Here is a 23,876-nt window from a genome sequence, read left to right on the forward strand (position 1 = left end):
AGGAGAAAAGTCGTGGCCTTGCATCAACGTTCGATAGAAAGACCTCCTTTAAAAAAAATTATACAATTCTCGGGGACAATTTCATCTGCACGTGCGGCCATTTTTGTCGGTCCACAGAGGGAGGTGAGGGCCTCCCCACGTCGTGGGAGCTATTTGACCATACTTCACCACGCTGTTCAGCGCGGGGTTGGAGGGGGGCATATATATGGTAACATAGAAGTACAATACAAAAATGTATTTTGCTGCACTGCTCCCCACTGCTCACCATGCAGCACAGTCACATAGCAGCCTATGACAGCCTAGCATGCATTGTGGTCGCCCATCCGAACACTATCCAGGCTCAAATTTCTGCTTAGCTTCCGAGATTATGGATGATTTATTCACAGGCACTTTTCCTCGGATGCAAATACAAAAAGTATTTCTGAGATAATTTGACAGGGTTGAAAGTGTAGTTTGAGTTTTGTGATTATTACCTCAAATGAACACATTGTAATAAGGCTGTTGAATATTTTATTGATGTGGAAGGGTTTTTTTTTAATGGAATTTTTAAACAGACACCATGAATGTGAAAGCCTCACTGAGCCTAAAAAAACTATTTACAGGAGGTCCTGCTTCAATGTTTGGCCAATTTTTAATTGGGTCTGTTTCGAATGTATGCGATAGTTTTTTTTTTTAAACTAGGCTTCTTGCCTTAACCGATATGGGAAAGTAGTGGCACAGTGCTTATCTCATCGTGCTATGAGACATATCAAATCCTGAATGCAACTCGCATCGCCGGGCGAGTTAAATCGTCTGGCATTCGATTGACAAGCGACTGTAAATTATGACTATTATTACGAACCAATGCTCAACATTTCAAACAATACACTGCACTTTAAATTTAATACGTAAACGCATTACGCACACGTTCTGCACGGCCGTCACGTCATGCCACGTCCCTATGGGGATGGCAGGAGCTCCAACAATCACTTGAGCGGTCTTTGGAATGCATCAGCCCACACTGCTCAGAGCCAAGCCTGCACGACTCAGAGCACTAGTTCCTGATAAAAGCCAAAAAATATAGGGTGTTTAAAAAAAAAAACGTTAACACTTACACGAGACTATCGTTTTTAATGGAAATAGAACGGATAATACATCGTTACATAATAACAAATGCACATTAAGAGCTTCAAAAAGTCAAAGAGTATCCACTTGTTCGCCATCATTGCCAACACGTGGCCTGGAATCCTCACCAGGCGGTCCCCAGAGCCCGGAGGCAGCAGCACATTGTCACGTGGTATTGTTGCAAATTTTCAGAAGTGTTAAAACATTTTTGAAGCACCCTGTACATCGCCTTCTCAAGGGAGAAGCGACATCAATAAGAATTGGTACCGCGTACAAATGGAATAACGGAATGCAAAACCCATAGTCCGTTTAAAAAATAATTGAAGCACCCTGCATTATAGGTGGCCGCGTCATTCTGTGACCGTAGGATGTGAAGCATAATTGGTAGTGTGCGGGGTGGGGGGGGTGGAGTGGGGGGCACCCAGCGGTGAAGGGGTCACGTGTGTGGCGCCGTAATCTCTGTACGCGGTGCGTGCATTCGCGTGACACGGGAGGGATGAGGGCAGGCGCCGTCGCCAGCTGTTGATGGCAGCGCGTGGTTCTGTCGCGGACCGCCGAGGTGTTTGCGTTGCTACTTTCTCTCATTTCGTATGGACACAGCTCAGCACAGATATCCTCAGGGGGTCGGCGGGCCTCCGTAAAAGCGCACGGTTTACAACCGGGGCTTAACTTCAGCCGGGTCTTGTCCGGGGTCAGTTACCCAGAAAATATTCCATCACCCCAGACACCACAGCCAGTATACATCTTTGCCAAGGCTGTTGCCCTACTCGTCATGGGCCAACTCTCGGTCTACTCGTGATCCGGAATATATTAAGTGAGACGTTAAGTTTCCGCTTGCAACGCATGACTGTGTTCACCTGAAAAATAGTGACAGATGCTTTTTCACTTGGCTCTATGCTCGATGCCGTGTCCCTGAAGGCTTTGATGAATGAGGATGACTTCATGGCGATCTTAGCTGGTAATTTACTATGAGGCACCAATGGAACCTTGTACTGCACACATCACCGTGGAGTGTTTCTCAGCTCCAGCCCTTTCTTGGCTGCATTTGCACGATTACCAATCTTTTCTATTCGTATGAGAATGAACACCACCAATGATGCTGCATGCGCCTGATGGTTGATAATCACAGAAAGGCCAAGGAGACATTAAACAAGCTCTTGTGACAGAACTCACCGAGCACGCTCCAATTATCATGAATGCGGCGTTGTTGCCAGATCAAAAAAAACGTTCCCCTGTCGAACATCCGATTAGTGCGGCTTAGTTTGCTCGCGACAACAAGTAAAATATAGTTTGCTCGGCCGTTTAAGATGCGGCTAGGCCTCAAAGTGGCCTTGGGCCGTGTGTAACGAAGTCATGGGGGCCATAGTGGGTACCACACCGTGGGCCCTCCCCTAGTCGGTGCATCGCGACCACCAGAACTCACGGCGCGGACGCTTTCCTAACGCGCGCGTGTTATCGCTGCCGCCAGGTCCCGGAGTTCGCCGAGGGTCACTCGTCCGAGTTCACGCCCGACATGACGCCCATCATCCTGGCGGCGCACACCAACAACTACGAGCTCATCAAGCTGCTGCTGACGCGCGGCGTCTCGGTGCCCCGGCCGCACGCCGTGCGCTGCGCCTGCCTGCAGTGCGCCGCCGGCTCGGAGGCCGACGGCCTGCGGCACTCGCGCTCGCGCCTCGCGGTGTACCGAGCCCTCGCCAGCCCGTGCCTGGTGGCGCTGGCTAGCGAGGACCCCTTCCTCACGGCGTTCACGCTGAGCTGCGAGCTGTGCGAGCTGAGCCGCGTGGAGAACGAGTTCAAGGCCGAGTACGAGGAGCTGTCGCAACAGTGCAAGCAGTTCGCCAAGGAGCTGCTCGACCAGACGCGCAGCACGCGCGAGCTGGAGATCGTGCTCAACTACAAGGAGGAGAGCGACGGCGCGCCCGAGGCGCCGGACGCCTTCAACCTCGAGAGGCTCAAACTCGCCATCAAGTACCACCAGAAGGAGGTGCGCAGCCACGGCCCGCGCACGTCTGGGCTACCTGCGTCACGTGCCGGTCCAAGCGCGCGACGCGCGGGCTCGGCCTTGCTTAGCCTTCGAGAAGCCGACTGGAGCAGGGGGTCGGCAACCCGTGGCTCTGGAGCCCGCGTGCGGCTCTTTAAGGATTGCTTCGTGATGTTGTTTTATTAAGGACAACCGTCTTGTATTCACATTGCGTTGCGGCTCTTGAAATATTGAGTTTTTGACCGAATTTTGAAAACAAATGGCTCTTCTTGTTATTTTGCTTGCCGACCCCTGGACTTAAGCGACCGCATTCGCCGGGTTTAATGAACTAAACTATTTCTACATTAATCAGGTAAGGCACCATTGAGCTATATAGCTCTTTTTTCAGAAGCGACCTGGCCACAAATGATAGCTCAACAAAGTGGATTATCGTTTGAAGATGTGTAACAGCCAAATAATCTAAACCAGAAGCAAATGCTTGCAATGTACGCGTCTCTCAATTAACCTCGCATTGAGTTTATGCTGGCGACAGTTCCGTTGCTGCTCTTTATGTGGATCCCATTGATTGTAAGAAAAACTACCCTATTTTTTCTAGTTTCCGGCCAATGTGGCTAAAGAACATGCATTTGACCGTGAAAATTAGGTCCCATTTGAGTTTACTGTAAAATGCCATGGCCTTGGCAATTGCTTACGGAGTAAAGTATCACGCTCGTCACTTAAAGTTTGGTGCTAAACCTTTCTGGTGACCCTGCATTTGACCCCACGCATCCGTGAGTATAAAGTTTTGTCATCAGGATGAGCAGTACTCATTCACCTCCGTAGTCTGTCCCTCAATGCTGCTTATTTGAGCTCATCTGTGCATCTTCCATATGTTTAATATCTTCTAGAAGCTGTTAAATATTGATATGTAATAAAAAAATAAAATCGGTGCTTTGGCATTATTCACTGCTGAATGGTCGACAGGCATTATCTTACGGAGGGACTGTTGCTTGCCATGGAAATGTGGAACTTCCAGCACCGGTTAAAAGCCATTAATGGAGATGAGCATGACCCCTCAATTAATTTGGGTAGGGAGCTGCTTTGATTTCTGTCTCTTGGTATAACCCACTGCCCAAGTATCGCCTGGCTTTGCCTCCATTGATCGATACTTTGTGAGATATAGTTAATCCCGAGGATTGTTCCCAGAATCTTGAGGCAGCATTGCGACTGTTGCCACCACGTATTAATAGCTCTTCTGGGATGGCGACACTGGTAAACCTTCATTGCATGCGTCGCAAGTCCTGGTGCCCTCTATATCAAGGAAAAGCCTGTCGGCCTGAAGACTGATGGGCCTGAACGTTATTTTATTTGTTCATGGCAAAACGAATCCATGTATTTTATTGCATGACCTTCAGTCCACCTTGATGGAATATCATGGCGTAAAAAAAAAAAAATCACAATGTTTGCTCGGCTGCTATGAATGGGCTCCACGGTGTTCATGGAGGGCTCTTGCCAAAAAAAAAAACACCACCAGTGCCATCATCCAGCAGCCTCGTCGGGGGAATGTTGTTGTTTTTTTTTCTCGCCGACAAACTGAACGCAACACCGGAGCTCACGCGGACCCCCTCTGTCGTCTTTCGTCCTCTGTCGTCTCTCGTCCGCAGTTCGTCGCGCAGCCCAACTGCCAGCAGCTGCTGGCGTCGCTGTGGTACGACGGCTTCCCCGGCTGGCGGCGCCGCCACTGGGCCGTGAAGCTCGTGACGTGCGCCACGCTGGGCCTACTCTTCCCGCTCTTCTCCGTGTGCTACCTGCTCGCACCGCGCAGCCGCATGGCCTTCTTCCTGAGGAAGCCCTTCATCAAGTTCATCTGCCACACGGCGTCGTACCTCACCTTCCTCTTCCTGCTGCTTCTCGCGTCGCAGCAGATCGCGCGCACCGACCCCAACATGCAGGGCCCGTCCCCGACGCTCGTCGAGTGGATGATCCTGCCCTGGATATTAGGTTCGTGCCTTCTCAAGCTTTTGCTTGCCCACCCCGCCCACCCACTCCTCCTCCTCGTGCGTGGCGTAAATATTTGTGGGGTAGATTGGGCGGCGCCTCTGTGCTCTCACGAACTCCTCTGGCCACGGCATCGGCGGACGAGAGTCGATACCTGAGCCGGGGGGTTGGTGAAGTATGGTCACAAACAACGACGGTGCCCCAACTCGTTGTGTATGGGGGAGACCTTCTTCCAGCAGCGGATTACAGAAGGGCTGTAAAATAACAGTAAGTTGTGCATGCCTATAATTATTGGTTCTTTCGGTTAAGTCGCGTAGATAGAAAAAAAAATCAAAATTAAAAGCAAAAAAAAAACCCACGACGTTTCGATCGCAACACAAGCGGTCTTCCTCAGGTTGCGGGGGGCCTGGGGGGAGTTGTGGGGAGCCTGGGGGGGGGGGGGGTTGCGGGGGGCCTGGGGGGGGGGGGTTGCGGGGGGCCTGAGCAATGATTTGTGCGCGTGAGTCACGCTGAGAGCAATTAGTCAATTAGTCACACAATTAGCGGCATCTTTGCCTTACGTGTCGCACAATCGACAATGGGAGCCGCGTGCGTGGCGTTGTCTTTGTTTTGTCCTGTACTGGAACGAGTACCTGGTACGTAAACATCAGCACTGGGCAGACAAAGACGTCCGGGCGTGCTCCTAAACCACAACCACCGCCTTGTGTGACATCCAGGACCTCAGAGGTGCCCGCAAACAGTACAAACCCCGGTCATCCAAGTTCAATTCCCAGCCGCGGCGAGTGATATCTCACCCGTCTCTCGGATCACCGCTAGGTCCGCTCGGTCTTAAAAGGGAGTACTTGATGTGGTGGGTAACGCCCAGGCGCTGGGGATACAAAGGCAGCATGCCCGCTGTTGATATGACCTCCACAGCCTCGTGCTGTCTAACGGCACCTCCCCCTTCGGTATATATATATGGCTATCCTTCGAGATCTGTTGGTGAGTTCCCGCTAGTTTTCGGGGATATTTAATTCGTGGTCAGCGAATTGAAGGCCTTCAAGTGCACATAAGCCTGGCACAGGCGCCGTGGCGAAGTCACCGCAGCTTAGTGGCGAATGGCGGTTGCTGCGGGAAGCGAGAAGTGTGGCGGTTTCGCGCACTGCACGACAATAATGTCAACTTGTAGCGCGCCGGAGGGTACCAGGAGGAAAAACCACAAACGAGCAGGGAAGGCGGCAGCCGTGCGATGAGCCGGCGGCGCCAAAATAAAAACTGGCCGAGCCTCTGCGGGCCTCTGTATGTTAAGGGGCCATCCGTTGAGCTCGTACGCGAAAAAAAAATCTGTCAAAACTTGACCCCTCCTTACCCGTCCCTGTACGCACGCGGACTTTTTACACCACCACCACCACTCCACCTGCGTGCGTACGATTGACGCACCCCCCCCACCCCCCCCCCCCCCACCAATTTCCTATAGAACGGCCGATGTTTAATCCACGCAGAAACGATCAAGGATTCATAATATTATCATCGTGTTGAAGCAAACAGATAGTCCACCGCCGGCTGCATTAAAGAATTAAGTTGCGTACCTTTGCCACTTATTCTGCTGAGCTGCGTGATAGCTGCAGTCAGGGGTACGGTGGTGGAACACAAAGAGTGACACCGCTCCCACAGTCCCACTTCTCCCGGTAGTACTTGTGGTCTGACCGCTGAAGAAACTGAACTGTGGCTCATTTGAAGGCCAATGTTGACGAATTATTATCGAGGCTTCACCCCCCCCCCCCCCGCCGTTTCCTATGCTTACGTACATTGTCAGTAGACCCCCCATACGCAAGCGTACGCATTTGGGTTAACACCCTCCCCCCTCCATGCGTACGTACTAAATGGATGGTCCCTAAGGTGTTATCGGCCAATTCATGAGCGTTTACACTGGGAGGAAACCGGAGCACCCTTAGAGAAATACCACGTGGGAAGGGGAACACTCTCTCCCAGGTGGAGTCCACATTTTTTGCTGGTTTTCTGTCTTCTCCTGGCGAACCAGGGTACGAGCTTCCTCCTCGCCGCCCACGGGGGTGAAGGGAGTTTTTGCAACATATAAAGCGATCCACCAACCCCAGCTTGCACGGTGCCGATTTACAGGCCACGCGCATAGCCACCACCATAATCCCGGCCGCATGGATTTTATTCGCTATCATGGGTATAACATGAGTGGTGAGTGCCATGGGTATAACATGAGTGGTGAGTGTCATGGGTATAACATGAGTGGTGAGTGGCATGGGTATAACATGAGTGGTGAGTGCCATGGGTATAACATGAGTGGTGAGTGTCATGGGTATAACATGAGTGGTGGGTGCCATGGGTATAACATGAGTGGTGAGTGCCATGGGTATAACATGAGTGGTCAGTGCCATGGGTATAACATGAGTGGTGAGTGTCATGGGTATAACATGAGTGGTGAGTGCCATGGGTATAACATGAGTGGTGAGTGCCATGGGTATAACATGAGTGGTGAGTGCCATGGGTATAACACGAGTGGTGAGTGTCATGGGTATAACATGAGTGGTCAGTGCCATGGGCATGACATGAGTGGTGAGTGTCATGGGTATAACATGAGTGGTGAGTGTCATGGGTATAACATGAGTGGTCAGTGCCATAGGTATAACATGAGTGGTGAGTGCCATGGGTATAACATGAGTGGTCAGTGCCATGGGTAACAGTGCCAGTCCTTGACCACCACTAGGTCAACTCAACTTTAAAATGAGTACACAACTTGTATGTGAACATTCACAATCACGAAACAAGAGTGGTGCTGGCCCACCACCCATGTATCTGCCCTAATGGCCTTAATAGGCGCTTGTTAGCACCAGCGTATGACTGTCAAGTCTTCATTCATCGTTTGTGTATCCGTGTTATGGGGAGTTACTGCGCCATTAATCTAGTCGCCTTGGTTTGAATCCTTGCCGAGGTCAGTGGCAAGTAGTATCAGAACCGGTTCTCGACCTTCTTCAGGTCGACTCAGCCTTAAAACGAGTACAGAACTTGTATGTGAACATTCGCACTCGGTATACACAGGCAGATAGGAGTGGTTCACACCACACAACACTCTCCTCATATGCAGTGCCGGCCTTAATAGGCGCTCACCAATAACACTAGGGCCATTGGTATATAACGTTATCTAGGTGACATTTCCTGTCTGGGGTTGTTGCTGTAACACGACTCTTTGTTTCGTGTTCTTGACTCGACACTGAAACCCTGGTTTGCCTTACATGTCATGCATGTTTAGTTTGTTGTCCATACTCTTTGGTTCTTTCGGTAAAGTCACGTAGGTAGAAAATAAAATAAATTAAATCACGACGTTTCGGGCGCAACACAAGTGTTCGTCATCAGGTGACGGACGCTTGTGTTGCGCCCGAAACGTCGTGATTTATTTTATTTTATACCTACGTGACTTTACCGAAAGAACCAAAGAGTATGGATTCCTGCAGTCACGAAAACTTTAAATCAAGATTTGTTGTCCTTCCCCCGCACCTCCGAATAGCACGGTTGGCCACGTACGCTGCGAAATAAATTAAACACACACACATACAGCGCCTGTGGCAATTGTATTGTTATTGGAACACAAACTTAGCCGCCAGTAGGTCGGCTCAGCCTTCAAAAAAGAGTCAACGGCTAGACAGGTGACACAGGTCGGCACGTTTTCGGGTTGTTCCCCGCGTTGTTCGGCATAACGTTCTGTGCTCCCCGTGCCGAGAGCTCATTAAGAATTACATTCCTGTAGAAGCTCCCAGCACGTGGAGCAAACCGTCGGACATCGTGCGGAACGACACGCAGCTGTAACAAACCGAAAACGCATCGGAGACGCCGTGCAGCCCAACCGCGAAACCGAGCGCAGATGCGTGGAGTGGATAATTTCGTATAACTGTACACAGCACATGCGTAGACGCGCGCGTGTATGTGTGAGAACACCTTGAAGTTGAAGCTAATTAATTGTTTTATTGAAACATCTGCTGCCACTTTAATTGCTGAAGGGTATAATTGGACTTTTATTCGTGTGTCCTGCATTAAAATGAATGTTTATCACGAGCACATTTTCTTGGCCTTAATGCTTTTGTCATTTATATTTTTCCATTTTTTTTTTTATAATTTTATTACTGGCATCAGCTGCCGGGTAAAGCTAAACCCATACCGGTGGCAGGGAACAACCCAGAGATGAGGCATCGTAAAGCTTCTCCGAATTTATTTGGTCATTCATCAGAATCGTTATCGTCACTACCAACCGTCTACACCAAGACCACCAACGCCATTACCATCATCACCACCAACATCATCATCATCCATTTTACCTGGAAGCACCTTTAGTAACCAGCATCTAAACACATCACAATTGCAATCATCCAACTACGTATTGGTAAATAATAACTCATCTAATTTGGTCATTATTTGATCAATATAGCAACATTTAACACTCAATAATGCACAGACTTTTGCTCGTAAATTAAATTCAGTGATTTTTTTTCACGTGTGTGTCAAGTCAAACTGGTCTGCTCAGGTTTCAAACCCAGCCTCTCAGCAGAATTGGTTAATTTCTCTGACACAGGATAGCACTTGCCAGCTGAGTCACCTATTTGCTTCCTTGTGCTAAGACTTCAGCCCAAGATACTTGTGTTAAGTTTCCACAACCACTGCCATCCGCGCTGAGTGGCCCAGGAATGGCCGATTTGTTTTCCGGAATCAACAGTACAGCCCAAATCACAATTCATGAGCCACGATTTCCACATTGGTTCCGAGGGCATCCCAGGTCAGAGTACTGCAGCTCCGTAGTGGAAAGCCCCGTGTAACCAAACTCGCTTGACGTCAGGCCAAACCGGTGTCAGGATTGTCATGGGAACGTAGCATAAACCATCTCCGGTCATCCTAGCAGCAGTGGCTCTTGGTTAGCCATCGAACAAGGGCGGTCACTGCATTCCGCCCTCTCAGATGCACTTCTGTGGCCGTCTGGAACGTTCTTCCTATTATAAAGCCATTGGAGCTATGCACTTTTACATCTAGATCTAAAATACATTTATTTAGAACTGCTTTTTTGTGTTTAGTTTGTTGTCCTTTCCCTGCACCTCCAATTAGCACGGTTGGCTGCGTACGGTGCGAAAGAAGTTCAACATACATGTGAGCAGATCCTGGCACTATCCTGGTACACAAAGCCAACGCACTTGCCGGTGTCATGGAAACACAGCATTAAAAGTTGCCTGATGTGTGCTCTAGTCTCACGACCTTGACAGCAACCTTGGCCGAGGTACTGTCAAGTAACTACAGCATCCACAATATTAACCACGCGATGTGCAACCTGCCGCATGCGTTCATCACCCCTGTGTGATCATCATCAGTCGCGAAAGCCATCGCCACATCTCTCTCACATTTCCTGCGATCCAACAATCCATCAGGTTTCCGCGCGCAAGCTCGACTCGTCGCTCCATTTCCTTCGGTGGACGTTCTCACGGGCGGCGTTCCTTCCCGTGTGCGACGCGCAGGATTGATCTGGGCTGAGATCAAGCAGATGTGGGATGGCGGCTTCTCGGAGTACGTGCACGACTGGTGGAACTTGATGGACTTTGTCATGAACTCCCTCTATCTCGCCACCATCTCACTCAAGCTCGTGGCGTACCTGAAAGTAAGTCGCGTAGCCCCCACCGCCGCCGCTGCTGATGATGATGCCCTCTCTGGCCTGTCGTTTAGGCCCGGTGACCCAGAGGGAGGGCTTGCGTGAGAACACCCCCCCCCCCCCCCCCATGCTGAAGGCTCAGCCCATGTGTATGTAGTCAACATTTGTGAATTGTTTGTTTGACATCGACTGGTGTTGTACCCCCTCTGATTTTGCAAATGCCCCCCCCCATCCCCCCGTTAAACAAGGTCACACGACAGGGTTGCGATGTTTCTGATTTTGCTCGACAATAATAGAGTGGAGACGATGACGATTGTGATGGTTTTGCATGTATTGAGGAAAGGAGACAGGGCAACTCATGGTGTTCTCACACAGTGAATAGTGAATGCCTACAAGTTGACCATTGGCTATTGACAACATGGATTTTTCTACAGCCGGGCGGTGGTGGATATGCACGTGGCCTGCAATCCAGAACTGTGGAGGGTTGGTGTATAACCGTGCAGTTATAGTTAAACTCCCCTCCCATGGACATGGAGGAGCCACACCCTGGCTCGCCAGTAGAAGGCAGTGCAGCAAGTGGACTAATTGCCATCTGTTTCCATCTGGATGGGGTTTTCTCCAGGTGCACTCCTCTCCTCCTATTTGTATTCAATAAACACTCATTACTTGGCTGAAAATATTTTTAAAACCCAATGCAGGACCTTCCTGAAAAAGAGTCATCCAGCTCAGTGTGGCGTTCCTAGATGAATAAGTAAAAATATAAGTAAATTAACATCAAATTTTCCTGCTATTGTCATTTATTCTTTAAAAAATTATAACTGGCCCACACATAGGAGTGTCCTAAAATAAAAGCAAAATGTGTGTTGCGCAGTACTCATCTCCACTGGTGGCCTTGAGCCAGTGACACAAATTCCACATTGCTACGGTGGGAGCCAGTCCATCCATAACTCAACCTATGTTGACTTTCCACAAAGTGGTACAACTTTAAATCACACCCTCCCCCGTAGGACTATATTCCGAGTCAACTCCAAGCTGGGAAATGAATTTGCAACCTTCCAGACTGCGAGTCGAGTCCCTGTGCCGCAGCACCACTCGGCCAGACCATTTACTCTACCCCTCCAACTTGTTTACTCCGTAATCAAGTACCGGGCGCTCGAACCCCAATAATGTATACGCTGGTGTCTCTATTTCGTTGCCCCGAGGCTGGATTTCAGGCCATCTCGGCCTGGCCGGCTGGCTGGCAGTCTGGCGCACGCAGGTGGAGCGGGATTTTGTCTCCGCGTGGCCACGTAAACAGCAGCCGCCGCCGCCTCTGTCAGAAGCACGGTCGGCTTAAACCCCGCGGCGCCGGATTAAATGTGCACAGCGACTGAATGTGCGTCACGGCAGGTTTAGGCAGCAAACGCTCTGATTCCGTGCATCAAGGCTGACCGCCAGCGGCGGCTGTCCTCGGGGGTCCGTAATGCACCCCGCTGTGCTGACATTGTGCACGGTAATTTGACGTATCGATGTTGGTTACAGTTAATCAGGAAGGTTTTGTCGATGGCGGGACCGCTCGATACGAATTAAATGAACCATCAACAAGCGCCTGTGGCCCATTTCCTGCCCTGCGTGTAGCATTGCCTTTAATTATACCTTAAATTTGCCTTTTTTCTCACTCCTTGATTGCCCAACTCGTTCTTTAAAACGTAGTCTACAGTTTCACATGTTCGTGGAGGCCATTTTGAGTCGGGCGGAGCCTCTATCTATGCATGCGTGAAATTACATTGAGAGATGGAAAGAAGAACACGCGGATTTGAGAGCAAACACAGGTTGAACGCATTCTTAAGACTGTTCAGAAGATGGCCGATGACGATGATATGCTATTCGTCACCAAAGATGTGGCCCCGGCAGCTAAGAGTGACCAGGAAAAATAAAGAGAGGTGGCCATTTTATTATTTTCACCCTGACACTCGTCCATGGATTAGCACTACTCGCTCATGAGTCTCGAAGAGGAACCCAGCGAATACACGGAGCCTCTACGCTTTTTTTTATGTAACTTTGCCAAAAGTCGATGCGCTCTGCCAGGCTTAAATGCTCCCGTGTCACGTCATGAGTCCGCATCACTGGCCACAACCTGACGATGCAGAAGTGGCTCCGTTGACCTTCCGCGAGACATTGCTCTGAAGCTGACGTCTCGGAGATTAGTCTGTGAGTTTCCCAGCACCAAACCTCAAATGGAATCACAAAAAAAGAGATTCTCAGAGCTGGTCGGATAACTCAGAGGGTTAACACTGCATCATGCGAGGGACACAACGACCTATTTTAATGGGGGTATCGACGATACGACTGTGGGCACCCACTCTTTTCTCCCGACTCCCTTTGACTTAAATAGCTACGGAATGTTTTTAACCCATATACAATCATATGTGGGCTATAACCATATATTATTTTATATGCACCGTGTATTGGGTTTAGAGGAAGACAGTCTCACAGTGACGGTATTAATCGAACGTTTGCAGGTACAATGCTCACAATTGCGTTATGAAGCGTCTTGCTTTCATGCGCACGTCAGTTCGGAAAAAAAAGCCTGGTGTTCAGGAACAAACACCAGCAGTAGCGCTGCTATATTTTACGCAATGTATTTTTCGGAAAAATATTTTTTTTTTCATTTGTAACAATGTTTTTTTTGGCATTTATGGTTAATTATTGTAATTTTTTGTGTTATTTTTTTCATAACATTTTTTTACTTGTCTATCTGTTGATTCTGCCCCCCCCCCCCCCATTGTGACCGACTGAGCCCCCTATGCGTCGCATAACGCTGCCACATACCCCCCCCCCACCCACCCCGGCCTGCCTCCGCTAGTTGCACCCCTGCATCAGACTACTGAGCTGGCACCACTGACATCTTGAGTTTGAATGTGGACAACCACCCGTGGATTAAACTGGATTCTCACATACAGCGGAGTTGATTGGCTTGCTTAGTTTGTTTGACCCAGGAAAGCCTCACTGAGTCTCAACACTCTCTCTCTCTCTCTTCAGTAGGGCCCTACCAAGTTTTCACAGTAGGGGGTTGCTGCTTGCAATTCCAATTGAGTAATTTGCAAGTTATTTTTCAGCATTAGTATATTTGGCCAATACCACTTACACTGTTTTCTTCCGAGAACCCCAAGGAAACCTGTGTAGAACAGGGGGAGAACATAAAACTACACACAGGAAGTTACCCGAGTCAGGGATCGAACCCATGCCCTTCTTGCTGAGCCACAATTGTTACCACTGTGCAACTCTAATAATCTCAGTCTGGTCACCAATGAGAATAGAAAAAAATCATATGACATTTTATTTTAACTTATTTTGGTTTATTCTAGCTCTGGTGGGAAAAGAAAAATCCGTTTTGATTTTCATGAACAGTGGTTGCTATGCACGTGGCCTGTAATCCAGCAGTGTGGAGGCAGCGAGGGTTGGTGGTTTGCACAAATGTTGCGAAACTCCCTTCCCATGGGCGTCGAGGTGCCATATCCTGGCTTGACAGGAGACGGTGATACAGTAGTGTGTGGTATGGAAGAGAGTGGCTTTTCTCTAGGTGCTTTGGTTTCCACCCACACCGATATACACTCATTAATTGGTTGAGAATATCCTATACAGAAGAAATCCGTCTTAACGACCAGCCCTGTTAAGGACTAATCGCTTAACGAGGGCCTCCATAGAGCCCAATGTGTTCGCTTACCGACCCTGTTAACGACGGGCTTACGACGAGCACGCGACCGCCAATTTCGGCCAATCGGCGAGCTCCAAAGTGGTCTGACCAATCAGCGACGTTCATTCATGAGCGTTAGGACATTAATTACATTCAGTGTCTGCTGCACTTTGAGGTGGAAACACCTCTTTTGAATTCTTGGCGTACTGCATTTCCTATACTCGCTTAATGACCAAATGACTTAACGACCGGTTCCGTAATTAAGAGGGGTTATACCGTATATCGAGGACTCCAGAGCTGGGGCAATGGTTGTCAATGGCTCACCAGCGTATCTGTGAATCTTCAGCGAATTGTGCAGTGTAGTTTTCATGCATGAAACTAAACATTCTAAGGTATTTTTAAAAAGCTCATAATTCTGTCACTTTCCAGAAGCTGGGTGGTGCACTGCCTATTTGCAAGAGGTTCAAAACTGAAATGTCTCATGAAATGACACCAACAGCACAATTGGCATATAATTAGAAAAAATTATAATGCAACATTTTTAGTTGTTTTTAAAGACCAGCATCTTCACGTCTGGTTCCCAACATGCATGCCCGATCTTGCATTACACATTTAGCAAGAAATGTACGCGCTGATCTGGCACTTGCACACGAGCAGTCGCCATTGCCAAGCAATTTATGGGTGTGGCGTTTGCTACTTTTCAATAGCGCGTTGTCTGTCTCCCTGCTCATAGCCATGGCACAATTTGCCAAATCAATATAATTCGACAATTTGGGGTGAACTTTCATTTCTGAGGTTAAACTGAGAAAAAAAATCCAAGGGCAATTATATTTGACTCCAGACATCAACTTCGCAAGGCGTAACGTGAGGATGTTGTTACCTCTAACAACGGGCCACCAACGAAAGCCACCCACTGGCTCAATCTCACGACGAAGCAATCAAACGAATGACCGCGTAGAATTACTGTTTCCGTTAGTTTTCGCAGGATTTCGTGGAAAAAGCCACAAACGTGGCACCAAACTTCAGAGTGGTTTGCGCAGAGTGATATACTGCATTACCAGCTTTCTTACAAAAAATGCTTCCCCGTTCGAAAGAGTGGCCAATAATGGTCATTGAAGTCTGGCCTCACGGCGATTTAATTTGTGTCGTTCGGTTGGCCGCACTTTAGGGCGCGGGTTTGTGCAGGAATTGGTGCGTGTCTCTCTGCGCCGGATATAAATGGGCCTAAGGGCAAACCTATCTACAACAATGGGCATACTCCATCGAGGAGAAAAGGCAGCATTTGAAATCTCAGGATGAATTGTCCGTGTGTCTAACATATCTTCAAAATATATTATTCATTCATTCAAAAGCTATGAAAGGGTTGTGTGTAGTCTTCTACATGACAGTGCTGTTTTTCAAGGCTTATTCTTTAGCGTGCTTGCCTTCCGAGATAGGAAGTCACATGTTAAATTAATTCAATGCCCATCAATAGAACTGCCAAGCTGCATTGTCACTGGGTGCACATATGACGGATCTCATAGCCTTGTTAATGGTGTTTCCTGTAAACAAAATGCTGCATTGTCGTGTGACCGTTTAATCAAGGGAGTCCTTTTAAGCTTATACCATTCACCATGAAAACACTACCTTCTTACAGAATGGGGGAGTGGAGGGGATAAGGGGAGCGCTGGTGCAGTGGTGGTAATCCCACTACACTGCGAACCCAGGCGACCTGAGGTTGAGTCTCACCCATGGCAAAAGATCAGCGGTGATGCACGGTCAAACAACCGACCCCTCAATGGCCGATATATTGCGGGGATGCCTTAATGTAGCAATGGATTGGCAAAGGGTTGTAGATTGTTCATTATTATTTCTACAGCTGTATAATATCTAGTACACCATTACTTGCAACATCAGATAACGTTTCAGGATATTCTATATTTGTAAGCCTATTAAACATACTGTACGTATTTTGGTTATAAGGCAGCGGTAGCGATCAACATAGCGAGTATTTTTTTTAATATAATTGTCTTATGCACCACGATCAATGCTGTAACGTAATGTGTTTACGTACATTTTACTTCCAGTAAAAACATTTGCAAAGCATACTTAACGCTTTGCATCTCAGGTTGAAAGCATTTACGCATTAGCCCCGTCTGTCAATTGCTCGTCAGAGCCGTCATCTAAGCCCCGTTATCTCATCGCCACCGACAGACCTGCCGTTAGTCGTGCGCTTAATGTCAACGCTGCCGTCATTGCGGCTAATTAAAGCCTTCTGCGGACAAAACGCGCGCTGGAAAGTATTGCACAAACCCACGAGTTTTTCCTTCCTTCGCAGAATCCCAAAACTGGAGAGGTCACACGGACCACCAATGCGGAGGTATGGCGCTTACAAATATCTCACCCTGCCATTCCTTCCTCCATCTCCACCCTCTCTCCCCCTTTTGCCACCACCGCCGTCACCGCCGCCCCTACCCTCACAGTACAGCGGCTCGAAGGCGCGCGAGCAGTGGGAGATGTGGCACCCGACGCTCGTCGCGGAGGCCCTCTTCGCCATCGCCAACATCTTCAGCTCGCTGCGCCTCATCTCGCTCTTCACGGCCAACTCGCACCTGGGGCCGCTGCAGATCTCGCTGGGCCGCATGCTCCTCGACATCCTCAAGTTCCTCTTCATCTACTGCCTCGTGCTGCTCGCCTTCGCCAACGGCCTCAACCAGCTGTACTTCTACTACGAGACGTCCGCCGGGCAGGGGAATGACACCTGCAAGGGCATCCGCTGCGAGAAGCAGAACAACGCCTTCTCAACGTGGGCATGAGCGTCTGGACGGGCGGGCGGGCGAGCGGGCGTGCGGGCGGGCGGGCATGTTACCAAATCACAAATCATTCCGAGCCCGTGACGTCGTTCGCATTGAGCATGCCGATGCGTGTCGGTACAGCAGCCCGAATCTAACCAGGCTATAATGTAACTGCCACTGTGCAGCTGCGGATACCAAGGTGCCTTCATGCAAAAGGGATAATGAATTTCACTTGGCTAAATAAATTCCATTGAATTTGAATTACACTGCATGGATTTAATTTCAGGCTTACTGGCTCGTGCGCATTAAGATTTTGACGATCATCGATTTTGGACGGTTTGGGCATTGGTTGTGGTTCTCCATCTCCCCTAAAACCCCCTCGTGGCACCTCAAGATGAACCGCTCTACCCATCCATGCACACGAAATTGTCTCCACCCAGCCTCTCTCTCCTCACTCTACTCTCACACAACAATAATAATAATAATATTGCCCTTCACCCAGAGATGTCTCCACCAAATCTCAAGAATGTTCCCGGCTTCCCTTTCTTGCAGTGGCAGCTCATTATTAGGGGAGCTGGTACCCCACGAATGAAAAATTTCAAAGAGAAACCTTAATTACACTTTGCTGGTCATTAGAAAGATCACAAGTTGCTAACACCCTTATCCCTCTCCTCCTTTCACATTACGAAACAGTGCAACGAATATGATTGGTCTGAAATTTTTTAGATTGTGCAATTGCCTTAAGGATCGATTTATTCTCATTCTACGTGACTTTACCAAAAGAACCAAAAAAGATCGATTTTAATCAACAAATCTATGCATCTTTGCATAATTAGGAAATATCACGTAGCAATGCAATCTCCTACTGGCAGACAGGATCCATTTGCAGGCCGGTGCTGCGAGCTCCTTGTGCCGCACAGGGACAGCTGCCACTGGGGGTCCCCTAGGCTAAGCTGCTGAAGGGTTGAGATGAGATGTAAGGCGCTTTGAGATGCTGGGCATTTAAGTGCGCCTATAAATGCATACAGTACCCTTGGCCGAGCGGTGGTGGCTATGCACGTGGCCTGTAATCCAGCACTGTGGAGGCAGCGAGGCTTGTTGGATCGCACAAATATTGTGAAACTCTTTTCCCGTGGGTGTCGAGGTGGTGGCATATTCTGACTTGCCAGCAGAAGGCGGTACAGGGAGTGGAAAAAATCACCATCTGTTTCCATCTGTTTCCATCTGTGTCCATCTGTTTCCATCTGTTTCCATCTGTGTCCATCTGTGTCCATCTGTTTCCATCTGTGTCCATCTGTTTCCATCTGTTTCCATCTGTGTCCATCTGTTTCCATCTGTGTCCATCTGTTTCCATCTGTGTCCATCTGTGTCCATCTGTTTCCATCTGTTTCCATCTGTGTCCATCTGTGTCCATCTGTTTTCATCTGTTTCCATCTGTGTCCATCTGTTTGCATCTGTTTCCATCTGTGTCCATCTGTTTCCATCTGTTTCCATCTGTGTCCATCTGTGTCCGTCTGTGTCCATATGTTTCCATCTGTGTCCATCTGTTTCCATCTGTTTCCATCTGGGTCCATCTGTTTCCATCTGTTTCCATCTGTTTCCATCTGTGTCCATCTGTTTTCATCTGTTTCCATCTGTGTCCATCTGTGGCCATCTGTTTCCATCTGTTTCCATCTGTGTCCATCTGGGTCCATCTGTTTCCATCTGGGTCCATCTGTTTCCATCTGTGTCCATCTGTGTCCATCTGTGTCCATCTGTTTCCATCTATTTCCATCTGTGTCCATCTGTGTCCATCTGTGTCCATCTGTTTCCATCTGTGTCCATCTGTTTCCATCTGTTTCCATCTGTGTCCATCTGTTTTCATCTGTTTCCATCTGTGTCCATCTGTGGCCATCTGTTTCCATCTGTTTCCATCTGTGTCCATCTGGGTCCATCTGTTTCCATCTGGGTCCATCTGTTTCCATCTGTTTTCATCTGTGTCCATCTGTGTCCATCTGTTTCCATCTGTGTCCATCTGTGTCCATCTGTGTCCATCTGTTTCCATCTATTTCCATCTGTGTCCATCTGTGTCCATCTGGGTCCATCTGTTTCCATCTGTTTCCATCTGTTTCCGTGCGTGTGCGTTTCCTCCGGGTGCTCCGGCTACTTCCCACTTGTATAAATCGACACAAATTGGCTGAAAAAAATCTTTAAGTAAAATCCCAATGCAGGACCCTCCTGATGACTCGGTGTGACTTTCCTGGATAAATACACAAATGTATCAGGCACCCACGCTCACGCCTCTCGCTCTCCATTTCCCCATGTGACGTGCCAGGCTGTTTGAGACGCTGCAGTCGCTCTTCTGGTCGATCTTCGGGCTCATCAACCTGTACGTGACCAACGTGCGCGCGCCCCACGAGTTCACCGAGTTCGTGGGTGCCACCATGTTCGGCACATACAACATCATCTCGCTCGTGGTGCTGCTCAACATGCTCATCGCGATGATGAACAACTCCTACCAGCTCATCGCGGTCAGTGCTCGCACACACACACGCACACACACACCCACCTGGCCAGGTCAAAGCAATGCAAAGACAGCCATTGTCCCTGCGCCTTGTGAGAGTGGGGGCCGTGGTGCGCGCATGTCCAATAGTGGTCTTGAACAGGGCTTAAAGATGTAAGAGCTTAAGGAGCACCAATGGAATTTCTTGCTCACGCCAATGCTGACGGAAGGGCCTCCACTAAAGGGGGGTTCTAGAGAGCCTCTCGAGATGGCCATTTGGCCTACTCTTCCAAACGCCCTGGAAGAGGTGGGATTACCCGCGCTTTGGCCCACCTCACGTGACCTGTTGACCGACTAACTGTGGTCAACCCATTTCTACTTTCTAGGGGGGACGGAGGCGGGGGGGATTTAAGAAATGTTCCCATTGTTTCAACAGCCGCGCCGGAAGATCGAACCGGCGACCTCTGGATTGCAAGTCCAGTGTGCTAACCATTACACCACGGCAGCATCCCGTGTAAGCAGGGCCTACTTTTAAGGATACGTAAACACTGACCCTTGGGCTCTGTCATGTATTTATGTAAGCGGACGCTCATCGTGTATAAGTTTTACATTTATTTTGGCTGCGCATTACCTGGCAGGCTTGGCACTGTCTTATACTTCATCTGATAAGCCTTAATGTTCCGGTGAATTGCACCGTGTTTGAACAACGCGGAATTACACCAAAATTAACCGTCTAACGAATTACCTGCTAAATGTAATCCACAAAGTGGCGCACGATCGTAGCATTACAATAAAATACATTTCTGACAACGCCCGACGACAGACAACACTTGCAGACTCATCAGAAGGATCAATAAGAACAAATTGAGACTAATGGCTTTGTCCACACGAGGTCACATTCACAATGGATCCGACGTGCCCCTCGGGTATCTGTGTTAATCGTTGAGTAAGAATTCCTAATTTCCCAGGTGTGCTTTAACATCATGTAGCATCTCTAATGAGGCATTAATAGATAGCGTATTAATTTATCGTTAAAAGTACTAGGTGGTACACCCACGAGTAAGTCGATCTATCTGAAAACTTTAAGTGAAACCACCTGTGTGATCCCACACAATAACCCATCTATTTGACAAAATACATGCCCTCAACCCATGAGTCCAGACCACCACTGCCACCACTGCCTTGTTTTCAATTCTAGAATGCACTCCCCCCCACCCCCCCCCCCCCATGCACTGCACACACTAAAAAAGTGTGCAGAATAAATATTTGGTATAGAAAAAATATATATAGCCGAATGGAAAAAGCCAATTCACTTCGTTGGAAAATGGTACAAGTGGCAATATTCATAGACAAGTTGTAATGCTTTTAAAAACACCGTGGGGCGCCACGGGGGTGAGATGTTTACTAGCTCGCCTGGTGAGTTTGATCATGACCCTGATGACTGTATATTTGGAGTTTGCATTTTCTCCCCGTGGTCGCGTGGATTTTTCTCTGGGTCCTCCGGTTTTCCCCTCCACATTTATAAACATGCGTTTATAAAGTATTCGGCGGCTATAAATTTCCACATAAGCCACTTCGCTGAGCTATCATTTGTGGCTTCTGAAAAAGAGTTCAATAGCTGAGTGGACCTTACCTGGTAAAGTAAAAATGTTTAGTTTTCAGTTTAGGAAAGTGGGGTGTTCATATATTTAAAAAAAAAGCAAAGCAAGCCAGCGTTTGTGTTCCGTCCTGTCGTGCACCATACTGCAAGCTCAATGCTTGGCGAATTTTATTAATCCTTTCTGGTTCTTGCTTGCATTGCCAGCGACGCGCTCCATTTCACTAAATTCACGGGGAAATGTCCAAAGTCAGCGCTCCTCGTTTCGTTCAGTCCAGCCTTTCTGGGTGGCCCCGAGCGAGGGAACGCCGTGCCGCCAACATGGCCAGTCCAGCCGCAGCATCATCAGCAGCTTTGGAAACACTGCGAACCATTTAAATGCGTTGCCAATGTGCCACCTAGTGGAAAGACCGCCTGTTTATTTTGAGTAGGTTGCACGGCTGCAATAGCAGTGCCGCTACTGCCTTGCTCGCTTGCTGCTGCTGGCTCGCCGCAGCAGCAGCAGCACAAAGAAGCATTATTGACGCATCATCCACTCCGGCGCTAAAGTAAATTACACGGAATGGTACAAACATCTGCGCCGAGTTTTGCTGACGCAGAAACATTCGTACCAGGTCAGGGGGTGGGGGGGGGGGAACTGTACGCTGTGTGAGGGGAGCAATGATTCAACACCCCCTCCCGAAACCCGGTGATTTGATAAATTGCCACAATTCGGGGTCACGATTCAATTCAAGAGTCATATTTAGTGCACCGTAGCGACCTCTAGTGGCAGCGGGGAGTCGTGTACCTTTGTACGGTATTGTGAGCAGGAGAAATGCATTTTAGTTCTGCAATCGTTGCATGCCAAACCATAATACGTGCATCTGCCTCCGATCCAAATCACGTGGAATCAGGACCTCGAAAGCTAAGCAGATTTGAGCCTGCATAGTGCTTGAATGGGGTGCCCACTAAAGGACAATGGAAGGTGTAGTCGGCGTTGTGGGCAAGGTTGAGGGGCAGCGGCGCAGCCAAAGCCAATGCTGCCCTCGATTCGCCACCACCTTCACGGGTCCACACCGGACCAGCGTGGAGATCCCTGGGGGCACCGGGATCTCGCCTACATTTTTTTTTATTTTTAAATGTATTACATTTGTAACAAGAACAAAAAGGGTGCACCTCCTCGCTTGAATAAGATGCACGTGGATTCACTCCAAGGAAGATCCTGATCATTGTAGACCTTATTCTTACGCTGGTTAATAAAATATTTGAACAAAGATACTTCAATCGCAAATAAACTGCTACTTAAAAATTCGCAATCTCCTGCACACCAAAGTTTGGTTTTCGCGAAGATTGCTGCACCGCCACAGCTATGATCGATGTACAGCATGACATTTTATTTTCAGTAACCTGGATAAAAGCCCACTACTGCTGTGCACTATTCCTCGAATTGTCAAAAGCCTTTGACACTTGTGACCATGATATTCCACTCACAGACTCGGTCAACTTATATGTCCAAGTATTCGGATTCTAAAGATTCTGACTTCAAACTTAGTTCCGCCACGTCTTCCTCCATGCGCCGTTTTCCGACACTTCGATAGCTCGACTCTTGCAGTGCTGGGACAAAGTGACGAGCCACGCTGGGTCTCTCTTTGAACGGCCCAGCGTGCCTCGGGCTCACCTTCAACGGCCCTGCGTCCCCTCCCCCCCCCCGTGCGCTGTAACACGCCCGCGCCCTTCGCAGGACCACGCCGACATCGAGTGGAAGTTTGCGCGGACCAAGCTGTGGATGAGCTACTTCGAGGAGGGTGCCACTCTGCCGCCCCCCTTCAACATCGTGCCGAGCCCCAAGTCGGCGTGGTACCTGTGCCGCTACGTGCGCGCTTGCATCTGCCCGTGCGGCCCCGGCACGGCTGGCGAGCCAATCAGGAAGCATCGCAAGTTCGGCGCCATCGGGGTAAAACATTCAATTGCACTGCAAAAAAAAAATGACCAGGAATTCTGAACAGGGACAGATGCCACTGTGGGAGGGTCCCCTTTGGCTAGACAACAGCACGGCAGTGGAATGGTTGAGATGAGATGGAAGGTATCTTAAGTGCCCAATAAATACGCATCTTTATCCGTAATGCAAATTTCTTGGCCTATTTCAAATACAAATTAAATGAAGATGCCACTAAAAAAAATCAAAGCACGCTATAATTCAAACTTAGACCGCGTATCCGAAGCTATCTGATATGAGTTTAAATCGTCATCGGTGAAAATTTTTTTACTTAAAAGTCATACCGCGTTCTACCGATATAACAACTTTGTGATTGTAATACAGTTTAATACGTCTTCACCACTGTGGATGCTGCTGTGGTGTAATGGTGAGCACGCTGGACTTGCAGTGCAGAGGTCACTGGTTCAGCCTCCCTGAGTGGCAGTTGAAACAATGGGGCAAGTTTTTGTTAAATCCTCCACCACCTCTGTTCGCCCAATAAAGCGCCATTGTGGCGATATGTTAACTACCTCGCCTAGTATACAGGAGGTCATGGTGTTCGATCTCGACCCTGACGCCTATATATTTGGGGTTGCATGTTCTCCCCGTGGTCGTGTGGATTTTTCTCTAGGTCCTCCGGTTTATCCCTCCATTTAGAGTACTTGGCTGCTATTAATTTCCACGTGATAAGCC

At 48.7% G+C, this 23,876-nt stretch overlaps 1 protein-coding gene and 1 non-coding gene across 7 annotated transcripts in view; one reads left to right on the forward strand and one right to left on the reverse strand.

Annotated features, from left to right (window-relative positions):
- The window catches only part of TRPC4 (transient receptor potential cation channel subfamily C member 4), a 76,439-nt gene that overhangs the window by 46,563 nt on the left and 6,000 nt on the right, over positions 1–23,876 (forward strand). For 5 of the 6 annotated variants that reach the window (XM_032955231.2, XM_032955228.2, XM_032955229.2 and 2 more), the window contains 7 exons: positions 2,573–3,091; positions 4,732–5,068; positions 10,570–10,709; positions 16,839–17,161; positions 19,465–19,660; positions 20,069–20,146; positions 22,950–23,162. In XM_032955231.2, coding sequence (XP_032811122.2) covers positions 2,573–3,091; positions 4,732–5,068; positions 10,570–10,709; positions 16,839–17,161; positions 19,465–19,660; positions 20,069–20,146; positions 22,950–23,162 — 1,806 coding nt within the window. The remainder of the gene's footprint in view (positions 1–2,572; positions 3,092–4,731; positions 5,069–10,569; positions 10,710–16,838; positions 17,162–19,464; positions 19,661–20,068; positions 20,147–22,949; positions 23,163–23,876) is intronic. The other variant, XM_032955233.2, reaches the window with a different exon arrangement.
- TRNAA-UGC (transfer RNA alanine (anticodon UGC)) lies at positions 20,064–20,139 on the reverse strand. Its single transcript has one exon. It is a non-coding gene; the product is annotated as a tRNA-Ala (tRNA).

Source organism: Petromyzon marinus, chromosome 16 (genome assembly GCF_048934315.1).
Source record: "Petromyzon marinus isolate PM22_M1 ecotype Great Lakes invasive population chromosome 16, UKy_Petmar_22M1.pri1.0, whole genome shotgun sequence".
Lineage (NCBI taxonomy): Eukaryota > Metazoa > Chordata > Hyperoartia > Petromyzontiformes > Petromyzontidae > Petromyzon > Petromyzon marinus.